Source organism: Culex quinquefasciatus, chromosome 1, assembly GCF_015732765.1.
Source record: "Culex quinquefasciatus strain JHB chromosome 1, VPISU_Cqui_1.0_pri_paternal, whole genome shotgun sequence".
NCBI classification, from domain to species: Eukaryota; Metazoa; Arthropoda; class Insecta; order Diptera; family Culicidae; genus Culex; species Culex quinquefasciatus.
In genome coordinates, this window is record NC_051861.1 from 75,307,365 (window position 1) to 75,322,606 (window position 15,242).

At 46.1% G+C, this 15,242-nt stretch overlaps 6 protein-coding genes and 2 pseudogenes across 7 annotated transcripts; 4 read left to right on the forward strand and 4 right to left on the reverse strand.

Moving 5' to 3' along the window:
* Positions 1-2,395: 2,395 nt before the first annotated feature.
* LOC6045329 (histone H2A) lies at positions 2,396-2,859 on the forward strand. The gene has a single exon (XM_001862683.2). The coding sequence runs from the start codon at positions 2,412-2,414 to the stop codon at positions 2,784-2,786; it is 375 nt and encodes a 124-aa protein (XP_001862718.1). The 5' UTR covers positions 2,396-2,411; the 3' UTR covers positions 2,787-2,859.
* Positions 2,860-4,245: 1,386 nt separating this feature from the next.
* LOC6045310 lies at positions 4,246-4,821 on the forward strand (annotated as a pseudogene).
* A 605-nt stretch (positions 4,822-5,426) lies between these two features.
* On the reverse strand, positions 5,427-6,303 carry LOC6045303 (annotated as a pseudogene). Its single transcript, XR_005276592.1, has one exon. The product of XR_005276592.1 is annotated as a histone H1 (transcript).
* A 1,895-nt stretch (positions 6,304-8,198) lies between these two features.
* LOC6045278 (histone H2B) lies at positions 8,199-8,671 on the reverse strand. Its single transcript, XM_001862632.2, has one exon. It carries the CDS (start codon positions 8,621-8,623, stop codon positions 8,249-8,251), a length of 375 nt encoding a protein of 124 aa, XP_001862667.1. The 5' UTR covers positions 8,624-8,671; the 3' UTR covers positions 8,199-8,248.
* A 203-nt stretch (positions 8,672-8,874) lies between these two features.
* On the forward strand, positions 8,875-9,338 carry LOC6045277 (histone H2A). Its single transcript, XM_001862631.2, has one exon. The coding sequence runs from the start codon at positions 8,891-8,893 to the stop codon at positions 9,263-9,265; it is 375 nt and encodes a 124-aa protein (XP_001862666.1). The 5' UTR covers positions 8,875-8,890; the 3' UTR covers positions 9,266-9,338.
* A 1,396-nt stretch (positions 9,339-10,734) lies between these two features.
* Positions 10,735-11,139, forward strand: LOC119765466 (histone H4). The gene has a single exon (XM_038249346.1). It carries the CDS (start codon positions 10,792-10,794, stop codon positions 11,101-11,103), a length of 312 nt encoding a protein of 103 aa, XP_038105274.1. The 5' UTR covers positions 10,735-10,791; the 3' UTR covers positions 11,104-11,139.
* Positions 11,140-12,017: 878 nt separating this feature from the next.
* On the reverse strand, positions 12,018-12,765 carry LOC6045318 (histone H1B). The gene is given in 2 exon segments (XM_038249344.1): positions 12,018-12,404; positions 12,407-12,765. Coding segments are annotated over 2 exon segments (597 nt in total). The 5' UTR covers positions 12,690-12,765; the 3' UTR covers positions 12,018-12,090.
* A 1,878-nt stretch (positions 12,766-14,643) lies between these two features.
* Positions 14,644-15,116, reverse strand: LOC6045266 (histone H2B). Its single transcript, XM_001862622.2, has one exon. It carries the CDS (start codon positions 15,066-15,068, stop codon positions 14,694-14,696), a length of 375 nt encoding a protein of 124 aa, XP_001862657.1. The 5' UTR covers positions 15,069-15,116; the 3' UTR covers positions 14,644-14,693.
* Between the last annotated feature and the right edge of the window lie 126 nt (positions 15,117-15,242).

The following is a 15,242-nucleotide window of genomic DNA, read 5'->3' on the forward strand; positions in this document are numbered from 1 at the left end:
AATCGGTCTATAATCGGGATCAAACTAAACAGGTTTGCACCACCCCAGGAGCAGTAATTGGGCGCCCTATTCGGGAGCATCGAGCTGTGACATTGTTGGACTTTTGCAAAATAGTGTACCAAAACTATTGAAAACAATCAACCGCTCCAGGCTCGATGCGAGCGGTTGGGAAAAATATTCCTCTTTCGAAACAAACCAAATTTGTCATCGTCCGATGTTGCTAAGGAAGTCAAGTTTGACTGCGAAAAGTCTAGGGTTTGCCCAAATTTACCACTCGATGCACACTTCAAGCAGATGATTGCTTGAACAATTTATGGTTAAGTTGTTGAGAAAATCTGTTCTATAACTATTGTATCCAAAGTAAACTTTATTCTGTTGGTTTTATGTTGGCTCATGAAAGGCAATTTTCATACACGGGTTGCACCAAACGCAACGAACAGTTCAAACCAAATTCCCGCTTACAGTTTCGAAGTTCCACACTGATTAGTATTGGTTGTTAGTTAGTTGAAATGTAAAATATTATTGATATCACAGTCCAGACTCGATTATCCGAAGCCAAGATTATCCGAAGGTTGGTATGGGACTTCGGATAATCGAATCAAGACCAGTAAATTTTTTTTGTGTTTTATTTATTTTCTCACTTTGAACATCTAATTCGAGTTCTGTGACCTCAGTTTAGTCAAATTTAACTGTTTGATTGCCTTTGAAATTTGAAAATGCATTTTTTTAAAACTGTTATCGCCGCCATCTTGGATTTTAAAATTCTAAATAATTTTAGAGTAGTTTATGGGTCAATATTTTTTTTCTCTCGTGATTCGATTAACCGAAGATTCGATTATCTGAAGTGAAATTTTCCGAGGCCTTCGAATAATCGAGTCTGGACTATATTTACTTTTGTATTTAGCAATTAGAACGTGAGCTTTCACAGTGCAGACCCAACTATTTGTTACTCTGTTGTTGAGGGTAGAGATCATTTGCAGTGTTCAAGGCTATTTCGATTGACTACTATGTTGATTGCATCTTACGCCAGTTTTATTCTGTTCTGAATTAGTGTGTTACTGGGAGAAAATTCGTTTTTGACTCTCTTTCATTTAATTGTTTTCAAGCAATACGCTATTCGAGTTAAAACGTTGCCATTGCGAATCATCAGCAGCATTGGAATGCTATGTTTGTATAGTGATTTGGTTCGATTTATAGAGAGCGAGGCAGCTAGATAATGTTGGACAACGCACAGACGTTACTTCAAAATTGAAGGTCCGATTCGTAGATGCGTGAACTTGTTACACCCGAAACCAAGTCGTGAACAAAGTGCCCGAAACGAGCCATGGTTTAATGCGACGTTGGTAAGCATGAGAAACAAAAGTTGGACGTGAAATTCGAAATCATAAAATCTATTTGGCGTGGTCTTATCTTTTCGGAGCATTCACTGATTGTTGTTGTTGTTTACTGAATTATGGTGACTTTAACCTTAATGTGGTCATTCGTCAAAGCATTCACTGATTGATTCCGTTGATTGGTTTGCAAACCATCTGCTTCAAAATACTTAAAGTGCGGTGAAATGCAGTCTGATTGCTTCTGCATAACTTACAACAAGGCATAATGTAGGTGAATCGGAACGAGCCGATGGCATCATGAAAAAAATATGTGAAAGTTATGTTTTGGTTTTTGAAAAGATTGAATTTTTGTTTGTCTAGTAACTCTTTTAGGTAGACTTTTTGTGGCCCTGAAAAGGGCCGATTGTGTGCGGAGATTCCGAAGGTGGGGAGAGAATTTACTTGGAGCTGGTGTACTTGGTGACAGCCTTGGTACCCTCAGAGACGGCGTGCTTGGCCAGCTCACCAGGCAGCAGCAGACGAACAGCGGTCTGGATTTCGCGGGACGTGATGGTCGAGCGCTTGTTGTAGTGAGCCAGACGGGACGCTTCGGCGGCGATACGCTCGAAGATGTCGTTGACAAAGCTGTTCATGATGCTCATGGCCTTGGACGAGATACCGGTGTCAGGGTGGACCTGCTTCAACACCTTGTAGATGTAGATAGCGTAGCTCTCCTTCCTGCGGACCTTCTTCTTCTTCTTATCACCCTTGGTGATGTTCTTCTGGGCCTTGCCGGACTTCTTGGCGGCCTTACCGCTGGTTTTGGTGCCATCGTCGAGTTGGTTGCTAACACGGTTCAAAACGAACTGATGCCAGACCGTGCGTCGAAACCCTCTTTATACCCGAATAATGGAAACACATGCGCAGCCCCTATCGCCCTATTATCCCACACTACTTCATTCGTTACTCCGCCCCTATGGAACGTACAGGCAGCAAAGGAAAGTATAAAAACGCCGGCCGATTGTTGCAACGGAATCAGTATCACTTCGTTTTCGCTTGTGACACGTACGTACGTACCCTCTACCAAACTAACTCAACATGTCTGGCCGCGGCAAGGGAGGCAAAGTTAAGGGAAAGGCAAAGTCCCGCTCGAACCGTGCTGGTCTGCAGTTCCCGGTCGGTCGTATTCACCGTCTGCTCCGCAAGGGCAACTACGCCGAACGTGTCGGTGCCGGTGCTCCCGTGTACCTGGCTGCCGTGATGGAATATCTGGCTGCTGAAGTGCTGGAGTTGGCAGGAAACGCCGCCCGTGATAACAAGAAGACCCGTATCATCCCGCGTCATCTGCAGCTGGCCATCCGTAACGACGAGGAGTTGAACAAACTGCTGTCGGGTGTGACCATCGCCCAGGGTGGTGTGCTGCCCAACATCCAGGCCGTTCTGCTGCCCAAGAAGACCGAGAAGAAGGCTTAAATTGCACCACTCTCAGATTTCACAAAAACGCGCCGCCAAACAAAACCGTCCTTTTCAGGACGACCAAAATTCTTACAGGAGAGTTACCAATCAAACAAAAATTCAACCACCATCCGTAAACTACAAACGATGACCATTCCGTGACTGCCACTTCGACTAGCATGAAAATAACAAAATGACGCACCGGATTCGAGTACTAGAAATACCAGCCAGTCCGTAAAAAAACGCATTTAAGAAAAAGTCAAAACATAATGCTCGAATGCCAGGGTTCCAATGCATTCATACGTACCCGGTTACTAGCTAGGCAGACGAAACTGGCTACCGCGTGGGAATTTCCAGTAGAGACAGTTGAAATTATGGTTTCTCAGCACAAAGACGACACAACTGCTTTAATTTTACGGTTCCAGATTTTTTGGGAATATGCCCTGCCTGTGATTAACGAATGATGATTGACGAGTTTAGAGAGCGATCTGGCCAAAAAATAAGCTTCCTTCATCCGTGAGGTCCCCGAGCAAGCTGTTCGTAAGCGCAACAGACAAAAACCATGTTAGTCGTGACTTGATTCGTTTTTTTTTTTACAGATTTCACAACATGAATGATGTCGAATTAACAATGCTTATGTTTAAACTTATGTTGTGGATCTATTATTGCGTGGGTTATTCATATCTCGATGCGGATTGGTTTCGTTTTCGAAAAGAGAAGTAGAAGGGTTTGTTGTAAATAACGAATTTCTTTGTGTCAAAACAATCTCTTTAGTGATAACTTTGGTGGTCCTGAAAAGGACCGTTTGTGTTTGTACAGTGTATGCTGAGATCAATCGAAAGCCGTTGCAAGATTGGACTTAAGCACGTTCTCCACGGATGCGACGAGCCAGCTGGATGTCCTTGGGCATGATGGTGACACGCTTGGCGTGGATGGCGCACAGGTTGGTATCTTCGAAGAGACCGACCAGGTAGGCCTCACTGGCTTCCTGCAGGGCCATGACGGCCGAGCTCTGGAAGCGCAGATCGGTCTTGAAATCCTGAGCGATTTCACGAACCAGACGCTGGAACGGCAGCTTGCGGATCAGCAGCTCAGTCGACTTCTGGTAGCGACGGATCTCACGCAGAGCAACCGTTCCCGGTCGGTAACGGTGAGGCTTCTTCACTCCTCCGGTAGCGGGAGCGCTCTTGCGAGCAGCCTTGGTGGCCAGCTGCTTGCGGGGAGCTTTTCCTCCGGTGGACTTGCGAGCGGTCTGCTTGGTACGAGCCATTGCGATGCTTGTCTAGAGACGGTTGTGTTCAAACTGAATGTCGAAAAGTTTGTGCCTGGCACTTTTATACTCGAACACACGGAGGGGACGCATCTGTTTGCGCGCGTTACCACTACACATACCACGGCTGCCCGTGCCTGGGGGAGGACAGTGTGGAATGGAGAAACGGGGAAGGGATGGCAGTGCGAGTATAAAAGCACCGGGCCAACACGACTGAGGCATCATTTCAGTTCGTACCACTCGACCGAAAACAACTGTTAGCAAAGATGACTGGCCGCGGCAAAGGAGGAAAGGGTCTCGGAAAAGGAGGAGCCAAGCGTCATCGCAAGGTTTTGCGTGATAACATCCAGGGAATCACCAAGCCCGCCATCCGTCGTTTGGCTCGCCGAGGCGGTGTCAAGCGTATCTCCGGTCTGATCTACGAGGAAACCCGTGGTGTGCTGAAGGTGTTCCTGGAAAACGTGATCCGTGACGCCGTCACCTACACCGAACACGCCAAGCGTAAGACCGTCACCGCCATGGACGTCGTCTACGCTCTCAAGCGCCAGGGACGCACTCTGTACGGTTTCGGAGGTTAAGCTACCAACCCCAGCCATTGCATTGGATCCCCGCAAACAAAAACGGCCCTTTTCAGGGCCACCACAACAGTCAGGAAAGAGTTTAATCGACGAAAAAATTCTCCCAAAAACAAACCAAATACCGCAGTACTGCTCTGATTTCCTTGTTTCTGGTAATTATGTCCTCGGTTGCTTGCTGTGGGCTTGGTAGTTAAAATTTTGCTCCATTAGCAAATGGTTCTGCAGGCAGACAATGATCCCAGACCAAACCAATTTGTGCCGCATAGCAGGGCAATGTTTTTCGGCTGGGTAGTTAAGTTCACCCACGGAATAGCTGAGAATTGAATTGAAAACTGTGAAACTGTCGCTTTTTGGCAAAAGCATGGAAAAGCAGAAACAAAATGACATTACTTTAAGGCGCAATTTGATATCGTTTCGTTCGTACTTGCTAACTCCATCGTGCCTCTAATGTTGCCATATCAGCACTTAAACGTACAATTACAGCTCATAAAAAGCGTGTCCAACTGAAATCGAGTGATAAACAGCTCAAGAGGAGTTGTGCAAGCAAGTTTCTATCGACAGTTTTACAAAATCAGTTGTTTATACAGTTAAACTCAGCAAATTGGATGGAGTTAGGAGCGAGTGCTTAACCTGCCAAACATACAAATACGAAATTTCCTCTACTTGGTTAATCTTGTGTGCTCATTTGGATTGTGTAAATTCCATAACCATTCCTGGCCGTGGTGAAGATGTGTCTTAGTATTTGGCGTGTAAAAACAAAATGTTGTTTTTTTGTGTAACAATAACTCTTTGCGTTGATAGATTTGGTAGTCCTGAAAAGGACTGATTGTGGTTTTGTAGGTAGGATTATTCGACTACCACGAATTTCACGAATAGTTGGTTGTGTTTGGAGATTTACTTCTTGGCGGCGGCCTTCTTCGGGGCAGCTGCCTTCTTTGGTTTCGGGGTCTTGGGCTTCTTGGCCGCGGTCTTGGACGGCTTGGTGGCCTTCTGCTTCGGGGCAGCGGCCTTCTTCACCGTACCGGCCTTCTTGGCGGTCTTGGCCGTGGCAGCCTTGGCTTTCTTCTCGGCGGCCTTTTTGGGGCAGCGGCCTTTGGCTTCTTAGCGGCCGCGGCAGCCTTTGGTTTCTTGGCAGCAACCTTCTTCTCACCGGCTGGCTTCTTGGCGGCGGCCTTCTTCTTCTCACCAGTGGTGGCCTTCTTGGCGACCTTCTTCTTCTCACCAGCGGCCTTCTTGGGCTTCTTTTCGCCGGCTGGCTTCTTGGCCTCGGCCTTGATCTTGAACGATCCGCTGGCACCGGAGCCCTTGGTCTGGACAAGCTTTCCCTTCTCGACGTTGGTCTTCAGAGCCTTCTTGATGAACGTGGACAGCTTGGCCACGTCGCACTTGTAGTTGGCAGCGATGTACTTCTTGATGGCCTGCAGCGATGATCCGTTGCGCTCCTTCAGGGTCTGGATAGCCGCAATGACCATCTCGTTGACCGGCGGGTGGGTAGCTGGCTTCTTCGGCTTCTTGGCGTCACCCTTGGCGGCCTTCGGCTTCTTGGTGGCCTTTGCCGGCGATGCAGCGGCAGCTGGCGCGGCGTCAACAACGTCGGTAGCGGTCTCAGTCATTTTGGCTGAATGTTGTTTTGGTTTCTCTTTCTCTGTACACTGTACGGAAGAACGAATTGGAATGGTTGTCGGTAGCGCGCTCCCAGGTACTTGATTCTTGCGTCCGTGTTAGGAAACGTTGCGATTCGGGCAGAATCGTGTTGCTGTGAATTATTTTGGATGTTTGAGGAATGCACTTTGAAAAGAGTTGTTTTTAAATAGTTGTCAACCGTTACGTACACAAGTTCAACTTTTCACCAGTTCGGGAAACAATCGGTCTATAATCGGGATCAAACTAAACAGGTTTGCACCACCCCAGGAGCAGTAATTGGGCGCCCTATTCGGGAGCATCGAGCTGTGACATTGTTGGACTTTTGCAAAATAGTGTACCAAAACTATTGAAAACAATCAACCGCTCCAGGCTCGATGCGAGCGGTTGGGAAAAATATTCCTCTTTCGAAACAAACCAAATTTGTCATCGTCCGATGTTGCTAAGGAAGTCAAGTTTGACTGCGAAAAGTCTAGGGTTTGCCCAAATTTACCACTCGATGCACACTTCAAGCAGATGATTGCTTGAACAATTTATGGTTAAGTTGTTGAGAAAATCTGTTCTATAACTATTGTATCCAAAGTAAACTTTATTCTGTTGGTTTTATGTTGGCTCATGAAAGGCAATTTTCATACACGGGTTGCACCAAACGCAACGAACAGTTCAAACCAAATTCCCGCTTACAGTTTCGAAGTTCCACACTGATTAGTATTGGTTGTTAGTTAGTTGAAATGTAAAATATTATTGATATCACAGTCCAGACTCGATTATCCGAAGCCAAGATTATCCGAAGGTTGGTATGGGACTTCGGATAATCGAATCAAGACCAGTAAATTTTTTTTTGTGTTTTATTTATTTTCTCACTTTGAACATCTAATTCGAGTTCTGTGACCTCAGTTTAGTCAAATTTAACTGTTTGATTGCCTTTGAAATTTGAAAATGCATTTTTTTAAAACTGTTATCGCCGCCATCTTGGATTTTAAAATTCTAAATAATTTTAGAGTAGTTTATGGGTCAATATTTTTTTCTCTCGTGATTCGATTAACCGAAGATTCGATTATCTGAAGTGAAATTTTCCGAGGCCTTCGAATAATCGAGTCTGGACTATATTTACTTTTGTATTTAGCAATTAGAACGTGAGCTTTCACAGTGCAGACCCAACTATTTGTTACTCTGTTGTTGAGGGTAGAGATCATTTGCAGTGTTCAAGGCTATTTCGATTGACTACTATGTTGATTGCATCTTACGCCAGTTTTATTCTGTTCTGAATTAGTGTGTTACTGGGAGAAAATTCGTTTTTGACTCTCTTTCATTTAATTGTTTTCAAGCAATACGCTATTCGAGTTAAAACGTTGCCATTGCGAATCATCAGCAGCATTGGAATGCTATGTTTGTATAGTGATTTGGTTCGATTTATAGAGAGCGAGGCAGCTAGATAATGTTGGACAACGCACAGACGTTACTTCAAAATTGAAGGTCCGATTCGTAGATGCGTGAACTTGTTACACCCGAAACCAAGTCGTGAACAAAGTGCCCGAAACGAGCCATGGTTTAATGCGACGTTGGTAAGCATGAGAAACAAAAGTTGGACGTGAAATTCGAAATCATAAAATCTATTTGGCGTGGTCTTATCTTTTCGGAGCATTCACTGATTGTTGTTGTTGTTTACTGAATTATGGTGACTTTAACCTTAATGTGGTCATTCGTCAAAGCATTCACTGATTGATTCCGTTGATTGGTTTGCAAACCATCTGCTTCAAAATACTTAAAGTGCGGTGAAATGCAGTCTGATTGCTTCTGCATAACTTACAACAAGGCATAATGTAGGTGAATCGGAACGAGCCGATGGCATCATGAAAAAATATGTGAAAGTTATGTTTTGGTTTTTGAAAAGATTGAATTTTTGTTTGTCTAGTAACTCTTTTAGGTAGATTTTTGTGGCCCTGAAAAGGGCCGATTGTGTGCGGAGATTCCGAAGGTGGGGAGAGAATTTACTTGGAGCTGGTGTACTTGGTGACAGCCTTGGTACCCTCAGAGACGGCGTGCTTGGCCAGCTCACCAGGCAGCAGCAGACGAACAGCGGTCTGGATTTCGCGGGACGTGATGGTCGAGCGCTTGTTGTAGTGAGCCAGACGGGACGCTTCGGCGGCGATACGCTCGAAGATGTCGTTGACAAAGCTGTTCATGATGCTCATGGCCTTGGACGAGATACCGGTGTCAGGGTGGACCTGCTTCAACACCTTGTAGATGTAGATAGCGTAGCTCTCCTTCCTGCGGACCTTCTTCTTCTTCTTATCACCCTTGGTGATGTTCTTCTGGGCCTTGCCGGACTTCTTGGCGGCCTTACCGCTGGTTTTTGGTGCCATCGTCGAGTTGGTTGCTAACACGGTTCAAAACGAACTGATGCCAGACCGTGCGTCGAAACCCTCTTTTATACCCGAATAATGGAAACACATGCGCAGCCCCTATCGCCCTATTATCCCACACTACTTCATTCGTTACTCCGCCCCTATGGAACGTACAGGCAGCAAAGGAAAGTATAAAAACGCCGGCCGATTGTTGCAACGGAATCAGTATCACTTCGTTTTCGCTTGTGACACGTACGTACGTACCCTCTACCAAACTAACTCAACATGTCTGGCCGCGGCAAGGGAGGCAAAGTTAAGGGAAAGGCAAAGTCCCGCTCGAACCGTGCTGGTCTGCAGTTCCCGGTCGGTCGTATTCACCGTCTGCTCCGCAAGGGCAACTACGCCGAACGTGTCGGTGCCGGTGCTCCCGTGTACCTGGCTGCCGTGATGGAATATCTGGCTGCTGAAGTGCTGGAGTTGGCAGGAAACGCCGCCCGTGATAACAAGAAGACCCGTATCATCCCGCGTCATCTGCAGCTGGCCATCCGTAACGACGAGGAGTTGAACAAACTGCTGTCGGGTGTGACCATCGCCCAGGGTGGTGTGCTGCCCAACATCCAGGCCGTTCTGCTGCCCAAGAAGACCGAGAAGAAGGCTTAAATTGCACCACTCTCAGATTTCACAAAAACGCGCCGCCAAACAAAACCGTCCTTTTCAGGACGACCAAAATTCTTACAGGAGAGTTACCAATCAAACAAAAATTCAACCACCATCCGTAAACTACAAACGATGACCATTCCGTGACTGCCACTTCGACTAGCATGAAAATAACAAAATGACGCACCGGATTCGAGTACTAGAAATACCAGCCAGTCCGTAAAAAAAAACGCATTTAAGAAAAAGTCAAAACATAATGCTCGAATGCCAGGGTTCCAATGCATTCATACGTACCCGGTTACTAGCTAGGCAGACGAAACTGGCTACCGCGTGGGAATTTCCAGTAGAGACAGTTGAAATTATGGTTTCTCAGCACAAAGACGACACAACTGCTTTAATTTTACGGTTCCAGATTTTTTGGGAATATGCCCTGCCTGTGATTAACGAATGATGATTGACGAGTTTAGAGAGCGATCTGGCCAAAAAAATAAGCTTCCTTCATCCGTGAGGTCCCCCGAGCAAGCTGTTCGTAAGCGCAACAGACAAAAACCATGTTAGTCGTGACTTGATTCGTTTTTTTTTTTTTTTACAGATTTCACAACATGAATGATGTCGAATTAACAATGCTTATGTTTAAACTTATGTTGTGGATCTATTATTGCGTGGGTTATTCATATCTCGATGCGGATTGGTTTCGTTTTCGAAAAGAGAAGTAGAAGGGTTTGTTGTAAATAACGAATTTCTTTGTGTCAAAACAATCTCTTTAGTGATAACTTTGGTGGTCCTGAAAAGGACCGTTTGTGTTTGTACAGTGTATGCTGAGATCAATCGAAAGCCGTTGCAAGATTGGACTTAAGCACGTTCTCCACGGATGCGACGAGCCAGCTGGATGTCCTTGGGCATGATGGTGACACGCTTGGCGTGGATGGCGCACAGGTTGGTATCTTCGAAGAGACCGACCAGGTAGGCCTCACTGGCTTCCTGCAGGGCCATGACGGCCGAGCTCTGGAAGCGCAGATCGGTCTTGAAATCCTGAGCGATTTCACGAACCAGACGCTGGAACGGCAGCTTGCGGATCAGCAGCTCAGTCGACTTCTGGTAGCGACGGATCTCACGCAGAGCAACCGTTCCCGGTCGGTAACGGTGAGGCTTCTTCACTCCTCCGGTAGCGGGAGCGCTCTTGCGAGCAGCCTTGGTGGCCAGCTGCTTGCGGGGAGCTTTTCCTCCGGTGGACTTGCGAGCGGTCTGCTTGGTACGAGCCATTGCGATGCTTGTCTAGAGACGGTTGTGTTCAAACTGAATGTCGAAAAGTTTGTGCCTGGCACTTTTATACTCGAACACACGGAGGGGACGCATCTGTTTGCGCGCGTTACCACTACACATACCACGGCTGCCCGTGCCTGGGGGAGGACAGTGTGGAATGGAGAAACGGGGAAGGGATGGCAGTGCGAGTATAAAAGCACCGGGCCAACACGACTGAGGCATCATTTCAGTTCGTACCACTCGACCGAAAACAACTGTTAGCAAAGATGACTGGCCGCGGCAAAGGAGGAAAGGGTCTCGGAAAAGGAGGAGCCAAGCGTCATCGCAAGGTTTTGCGTGATAACATCCAGGGAATCACCAAGCCCGCCATCCGTCGTTTGGCTCGCCGAGGCGGTGTCAAGCGTATCTCCGGTCTGATCTACGAGGAAACCCGTGGTGTGCTGAAGGTGTTCCTGGAAAACGTGATCCGTGACGCCGTCACCTACACCGAACACGCCAAGCGTAAGACCGTCACCGCCATGGACGTCGTCTACGCTCTCAAGCGCCAGGGACGCACTCTGTACGGTTTCGGAGGTTAAGCTACCAACCCCAGCCATTGCATTGGATCCCCGCAACAAAAACGGCCCTTTCAGGGCCACCACAACAGTCAGGAAAGAGTTTAATCGACGAAAAATTCTCCCAAAAACAAACCAAATACCGCAGTACTGCTCTGATTTCCTTGTTTCTGGTAATTATGTCCTCGGTTGCTTGCTGTGGGCTTGGTAGTTAAAATTTTGCTCCATTAGCAAATGGTTCTGCAGGCAGACAATGATCCCAGACCAAACCAATTTGTGCCGCATAGCAGGGCAATGTTTTTCGGCTGGGTAGTTAAGTTCACCCACGGAATAGCTGAGAATTGAATTGAAAACTGTGAAACTGTCGCTTTTTGGCAAAAGCATGGAAAAGCAGAAACAAAATGACATTACTTTAAGGCGCAATTTGATATCGTTTCGTTCGTACTTGCTAACTCCATCGTGCCTCTAATGTTGCCATATCAGCACTTAAACGTACAATTACAGCTCATAAAAAGCGTGTCCAACTGAAATCGAGTGATAAACAGCTCAAGAGGAGTTGTGCAAGCAAGTTTCTATCGACAGTTTTACAAAATCAGTTGTTTATACAGTTAAACTCAGCAAATTGGATGGAGTTAGGAGCGAGTGCTTAACCTGCCAAACATACAAATACGAAATTTCCTCTACTTGGTTAATCTTGTGTGCTCATTTGGATTGTGTAAATTCCATAACCATTCCTGGCCGTGGTGAAGATGTGTCTTAGTATTTGGCGTGTAAAAACAAAATGTTGTTTTTTTGTGTAACAATAACTCTTTGCGTTGATAGATTTGGTAGTCCTGAAAAGGACTGATTGTGGTTTTGTAGGTAGGATTATTCGACTACCACGAATTTCACGAATAGTTGGTTGTGTTTGGAGATTTACTTCTTTTCTCTGCCTTGGTTTCGGGGTCTTGGGCTTCTTGGCCGCGGTCTTGGACGGCTTGGTGGCCTTCTGCTTCGGGGCAGCGGCCTTCTTCACCGTACCGGCCTTCTTGGCGGTCTTGGCCGTGGCAGCCTTGGCTTTCTTCTCGGCGGCCTTTTTGGGGCAGCGGCCTTTGGCTTCTTAGCGGCCGCGGCAGCCTTTGGTTTCTTGGCAGCAACCTTCTTCTCACCGGCTGGCTTCTTGGCGGCGGCCTTCTTCTTCTCACCAGTGGTGGCCTTCTTGGCGACCTTCTTCTTCTCACCAGCGGCCTTCTTGGGCTTCTTTTCGCCGGCTGGCTTCTTGGCCTCGGCCTTGATCTTGAACGATCCGCTGGCACCGGAGCCCTTGGTCTGGACAAGCTTTCCTTCTCGACGTTGGTCTTCAGAGCCTTCTTGATGAACGTGGACAGCTTGGCCACGTCGCACTTGTAGTTGGCAGCGATGTACTTCTTGATGGCCTGCAGCGATGATCCGTTGCGCTCCTTCAGGGTCTGGATAGCCGCAATGACCATCTCGTTGACCGGCGGGTGGGTAGCTGGCTTCTTCGGCTTCTTGGCGTCACCCTTGGCGGCCTTCGGCTTCTTGGTGGCCTTTGCCGGCGATGCAGCGGCAGCTGGCGCGGCGTCAACAACGTCGGTAGCGGTCTCAGTCATTTTGGCTGAATGTTGTTTTGGTTTCTCTTTCTCTGTACACTGTACGGAAGAACGAATTGGAATGGTTGTCGGTAGCGCGCTCCCAGGTACTTGATTCTTGCGTCCGTGTTAGGAAACGTTGCGATTCGGGCAGAATCGTGTTGCTGTGAATTATTTTGGATGTTTGAGGAATGCACTTTGAAAAGAGTTGTTTTTAAATAGTTGTCAACCGTTACGTACACAAGTTCAACTTTTCACCAGTTCGGGAAACAATCGGTCTATAATCGGGATCAAACTAAACAGGTTTGCACCACCCCAGGAGCAGTAATTGGGCGCCCTATTCGGGAGCATCGAGCTGTGACATTGTTGGACTTTTGCAAAATAGTGTACCAAAACTATTGAAAACAATCAACCGCTCCAGGCTCGATGCGAGCGGTTGGGAAAAATATTCCTCTTTCGAAACAAACCAAATTTGTCATCGTCCGATGTTGCTAAGGAAGTCAAGTTTGACTGCGAAAAGTCTAGGGTTTGCCCAAATTTACCACTCGATGCACACTTCAAGCAGATGATTGCTTGAACAATTTATGGTTAAGTTGTTGAGAAAATCTGTTCTATAACTATTGTATCCAAAGTAAACTTTATTCTGTTGGTTTTATGTTGGCTCATGAAAGGCAATTTTCATACACGGGTTGCACCAAACGCAACGAACAGTTCAAACCAAATTCCCGCTTACAGTTTCGAAGTTCCACACTGATTAGTATTGGTTGTTAGTTAGTTGAAATGTAAAATATTATTGATATCACAGTCCAGACTCGATTATCCGAAGGTTGGTATGGGACTTCGGATAATCGAATCAAGACCAGTAAAATTTTTTTTTGTGTTTTAATTATTTTCTCACTTTGAACATCTAATTCGAGTTCTGTGGCCTCAGTTTAGTCAAATTTAACTGTTTGATTGCTTTTGAAATTTGAAAATGCATTTTTTTAAAACTGTTATCGCCGCCATCTTGGATTTTAAAATTCTAAATAATTTTAGAGTAGTTTATGGGTCAATATTTTTTTCTCTCGTGATTCGATTAACCGAAGATTCGATTATCTGAAGTGAAATTTTCCGAGGCCTTCGAATAATCGAGTCTGGACTATATTTACTTTTGTATTTAGCAATTAGAACGTGAGCTTTCACAGTGCAGACCCAACTATTTGTTACTCTGTTGTTGAGGGTAGAGATCATTTGCAGTGTTCAAGGCTATTTCGATTGACTACTATGTTGATTGCATCTTACGCCAGTTTTATTCTGTTCTGAATTAGTGTGTTACTGGGAGAAAATTCGTTTTTGACTCTCTTTCATTTAATTGTTTTCAAGCAATACGCTATTCGAGTTAAAACGTTGCCATTGCGAATCATCAGCAGCATTGGAATGCTATGTTTGTATAGTGATTTGGTTCGATTTATAGAGAGCGAGGCAGCTAGATAATGTTGGACAACGCACAGACGTTACTTCAAAATTGAAGGTCCGATTCGTAGATGCGTGAACTTGTTACACCCGAAACCAAGTCGTGAACAAAGTGCCCGAAACGAGCCATGGTTTAATGCGACGTTGGTAAGCATGAGAAACAAAAGTTGGACGTGAAATTCGAAATCATAAAATCTATTTGGCGTGGTCTTATCTTTTCGGAGCATTCACTGATTGTTGTTGTTGTTTACTGAATTATGGTGACTTTAACCTTAATGTGGTCATTCGTCAAAGCATTCACTGATTGATTCCGTTGATTGGTTTGCAAACCATCTGCTTCAAAATACTTAAAGTGCGGTGAAATGCAGTCTGATTGCTTCTGCATAACTTACAACAAGGCATAATGTAGGTGAATCGGAACGAGCCGATGGCATCATGAAAAAATATGTGAAAGTTATGTTTTGGTTTTTGAAAAGATTGAATTTTTGTTTGTCTAGTAACTCTTTTAGGTAGACTTTTGTGGCCCTGAAAAGGGCCGATTGTGTGCGGAGATTCCGAAGGTGGGGAGAGAATTTACTTGGAGCTGGTGTACTTGGTGACAGCCTTGGTACCCTCAGAGACGGCGTGCTTGGCCAGCTCACCAGGCAGCAGCAGACGAACAGCGGTCTGGATTTCGCGGGACGTGATGGTCGAGCGCTTGTTGTAGTGAGCCAGACGGGACGCTTCGGCGGCGATACGCTCGAAGATGTCGTTGACAAAGCTGTTCATGATGCTCATGGCCTTGGACGAGATACCGGTGTCAGGGTGGACCTGCTTCAACACCTTGTAGATGTAGATAGCGTAGCTCTCCTTCCTGCGGACCTTCTTCTTCTTCTTATCACCCTTGGTGATGTTCTTCTGGGCCTTGCCGGACTTCTTGGCGGCCTTACCGCTGGTTTTTGGTGCCATCGTCGAGTTGGTTGCTAACACGGTTCAAAACGAACTGATGCCAGACCGTGCGTCGAAACCCTCTTTTATACCCGAATAATGGAAACACATGCGCAGCCCCTATCGCCCTATTATCCCACACTACTTCATTCGTTACTCCGCCCCTATGGAACGTACAGGCAGCAAAGGAAAGTA

Bases quoted from the DNA above. Each gene is read 5' to 3' on its own strand.
- LOC6045329 (XM_001862683.2), top strand. From the start codon at position 2,412: ATGTCTGGCCGCGGCAAGGGAGGCAAAGTTAAGGGAAAGGCAAAGTCC.
- LOC6045278 (XM_001862632.2), bottom strand. From the start codon at position 8,623: ATGGCACCAAAAACCAGCGGTAAGGCCGCCAAGAAGTCCGGCAAGGCC.
- LOC6045277 (XM_001862631.2), top strand. From the start codon at position 8,891: ATGTCTGGCCGCGGCAAGGGAGGCAAAGTTAAGGGAAAGGCAAAGTCC.
- LOC119765466 (XM_038249346.1), top strand. From the start codon at position 10,792: ATGACTGGCCGCGGCAAAGGAGGAAAGGGTCTCGGAAAAGGAGGAGCC.
- LOC6045266 (XM_001862622.2), bottom strand. From the start codon at position 15,068: ATGGCACCAAAAACCAGCGGTAAGGCCGCCAAGAAGTCCGGCAAGGCC.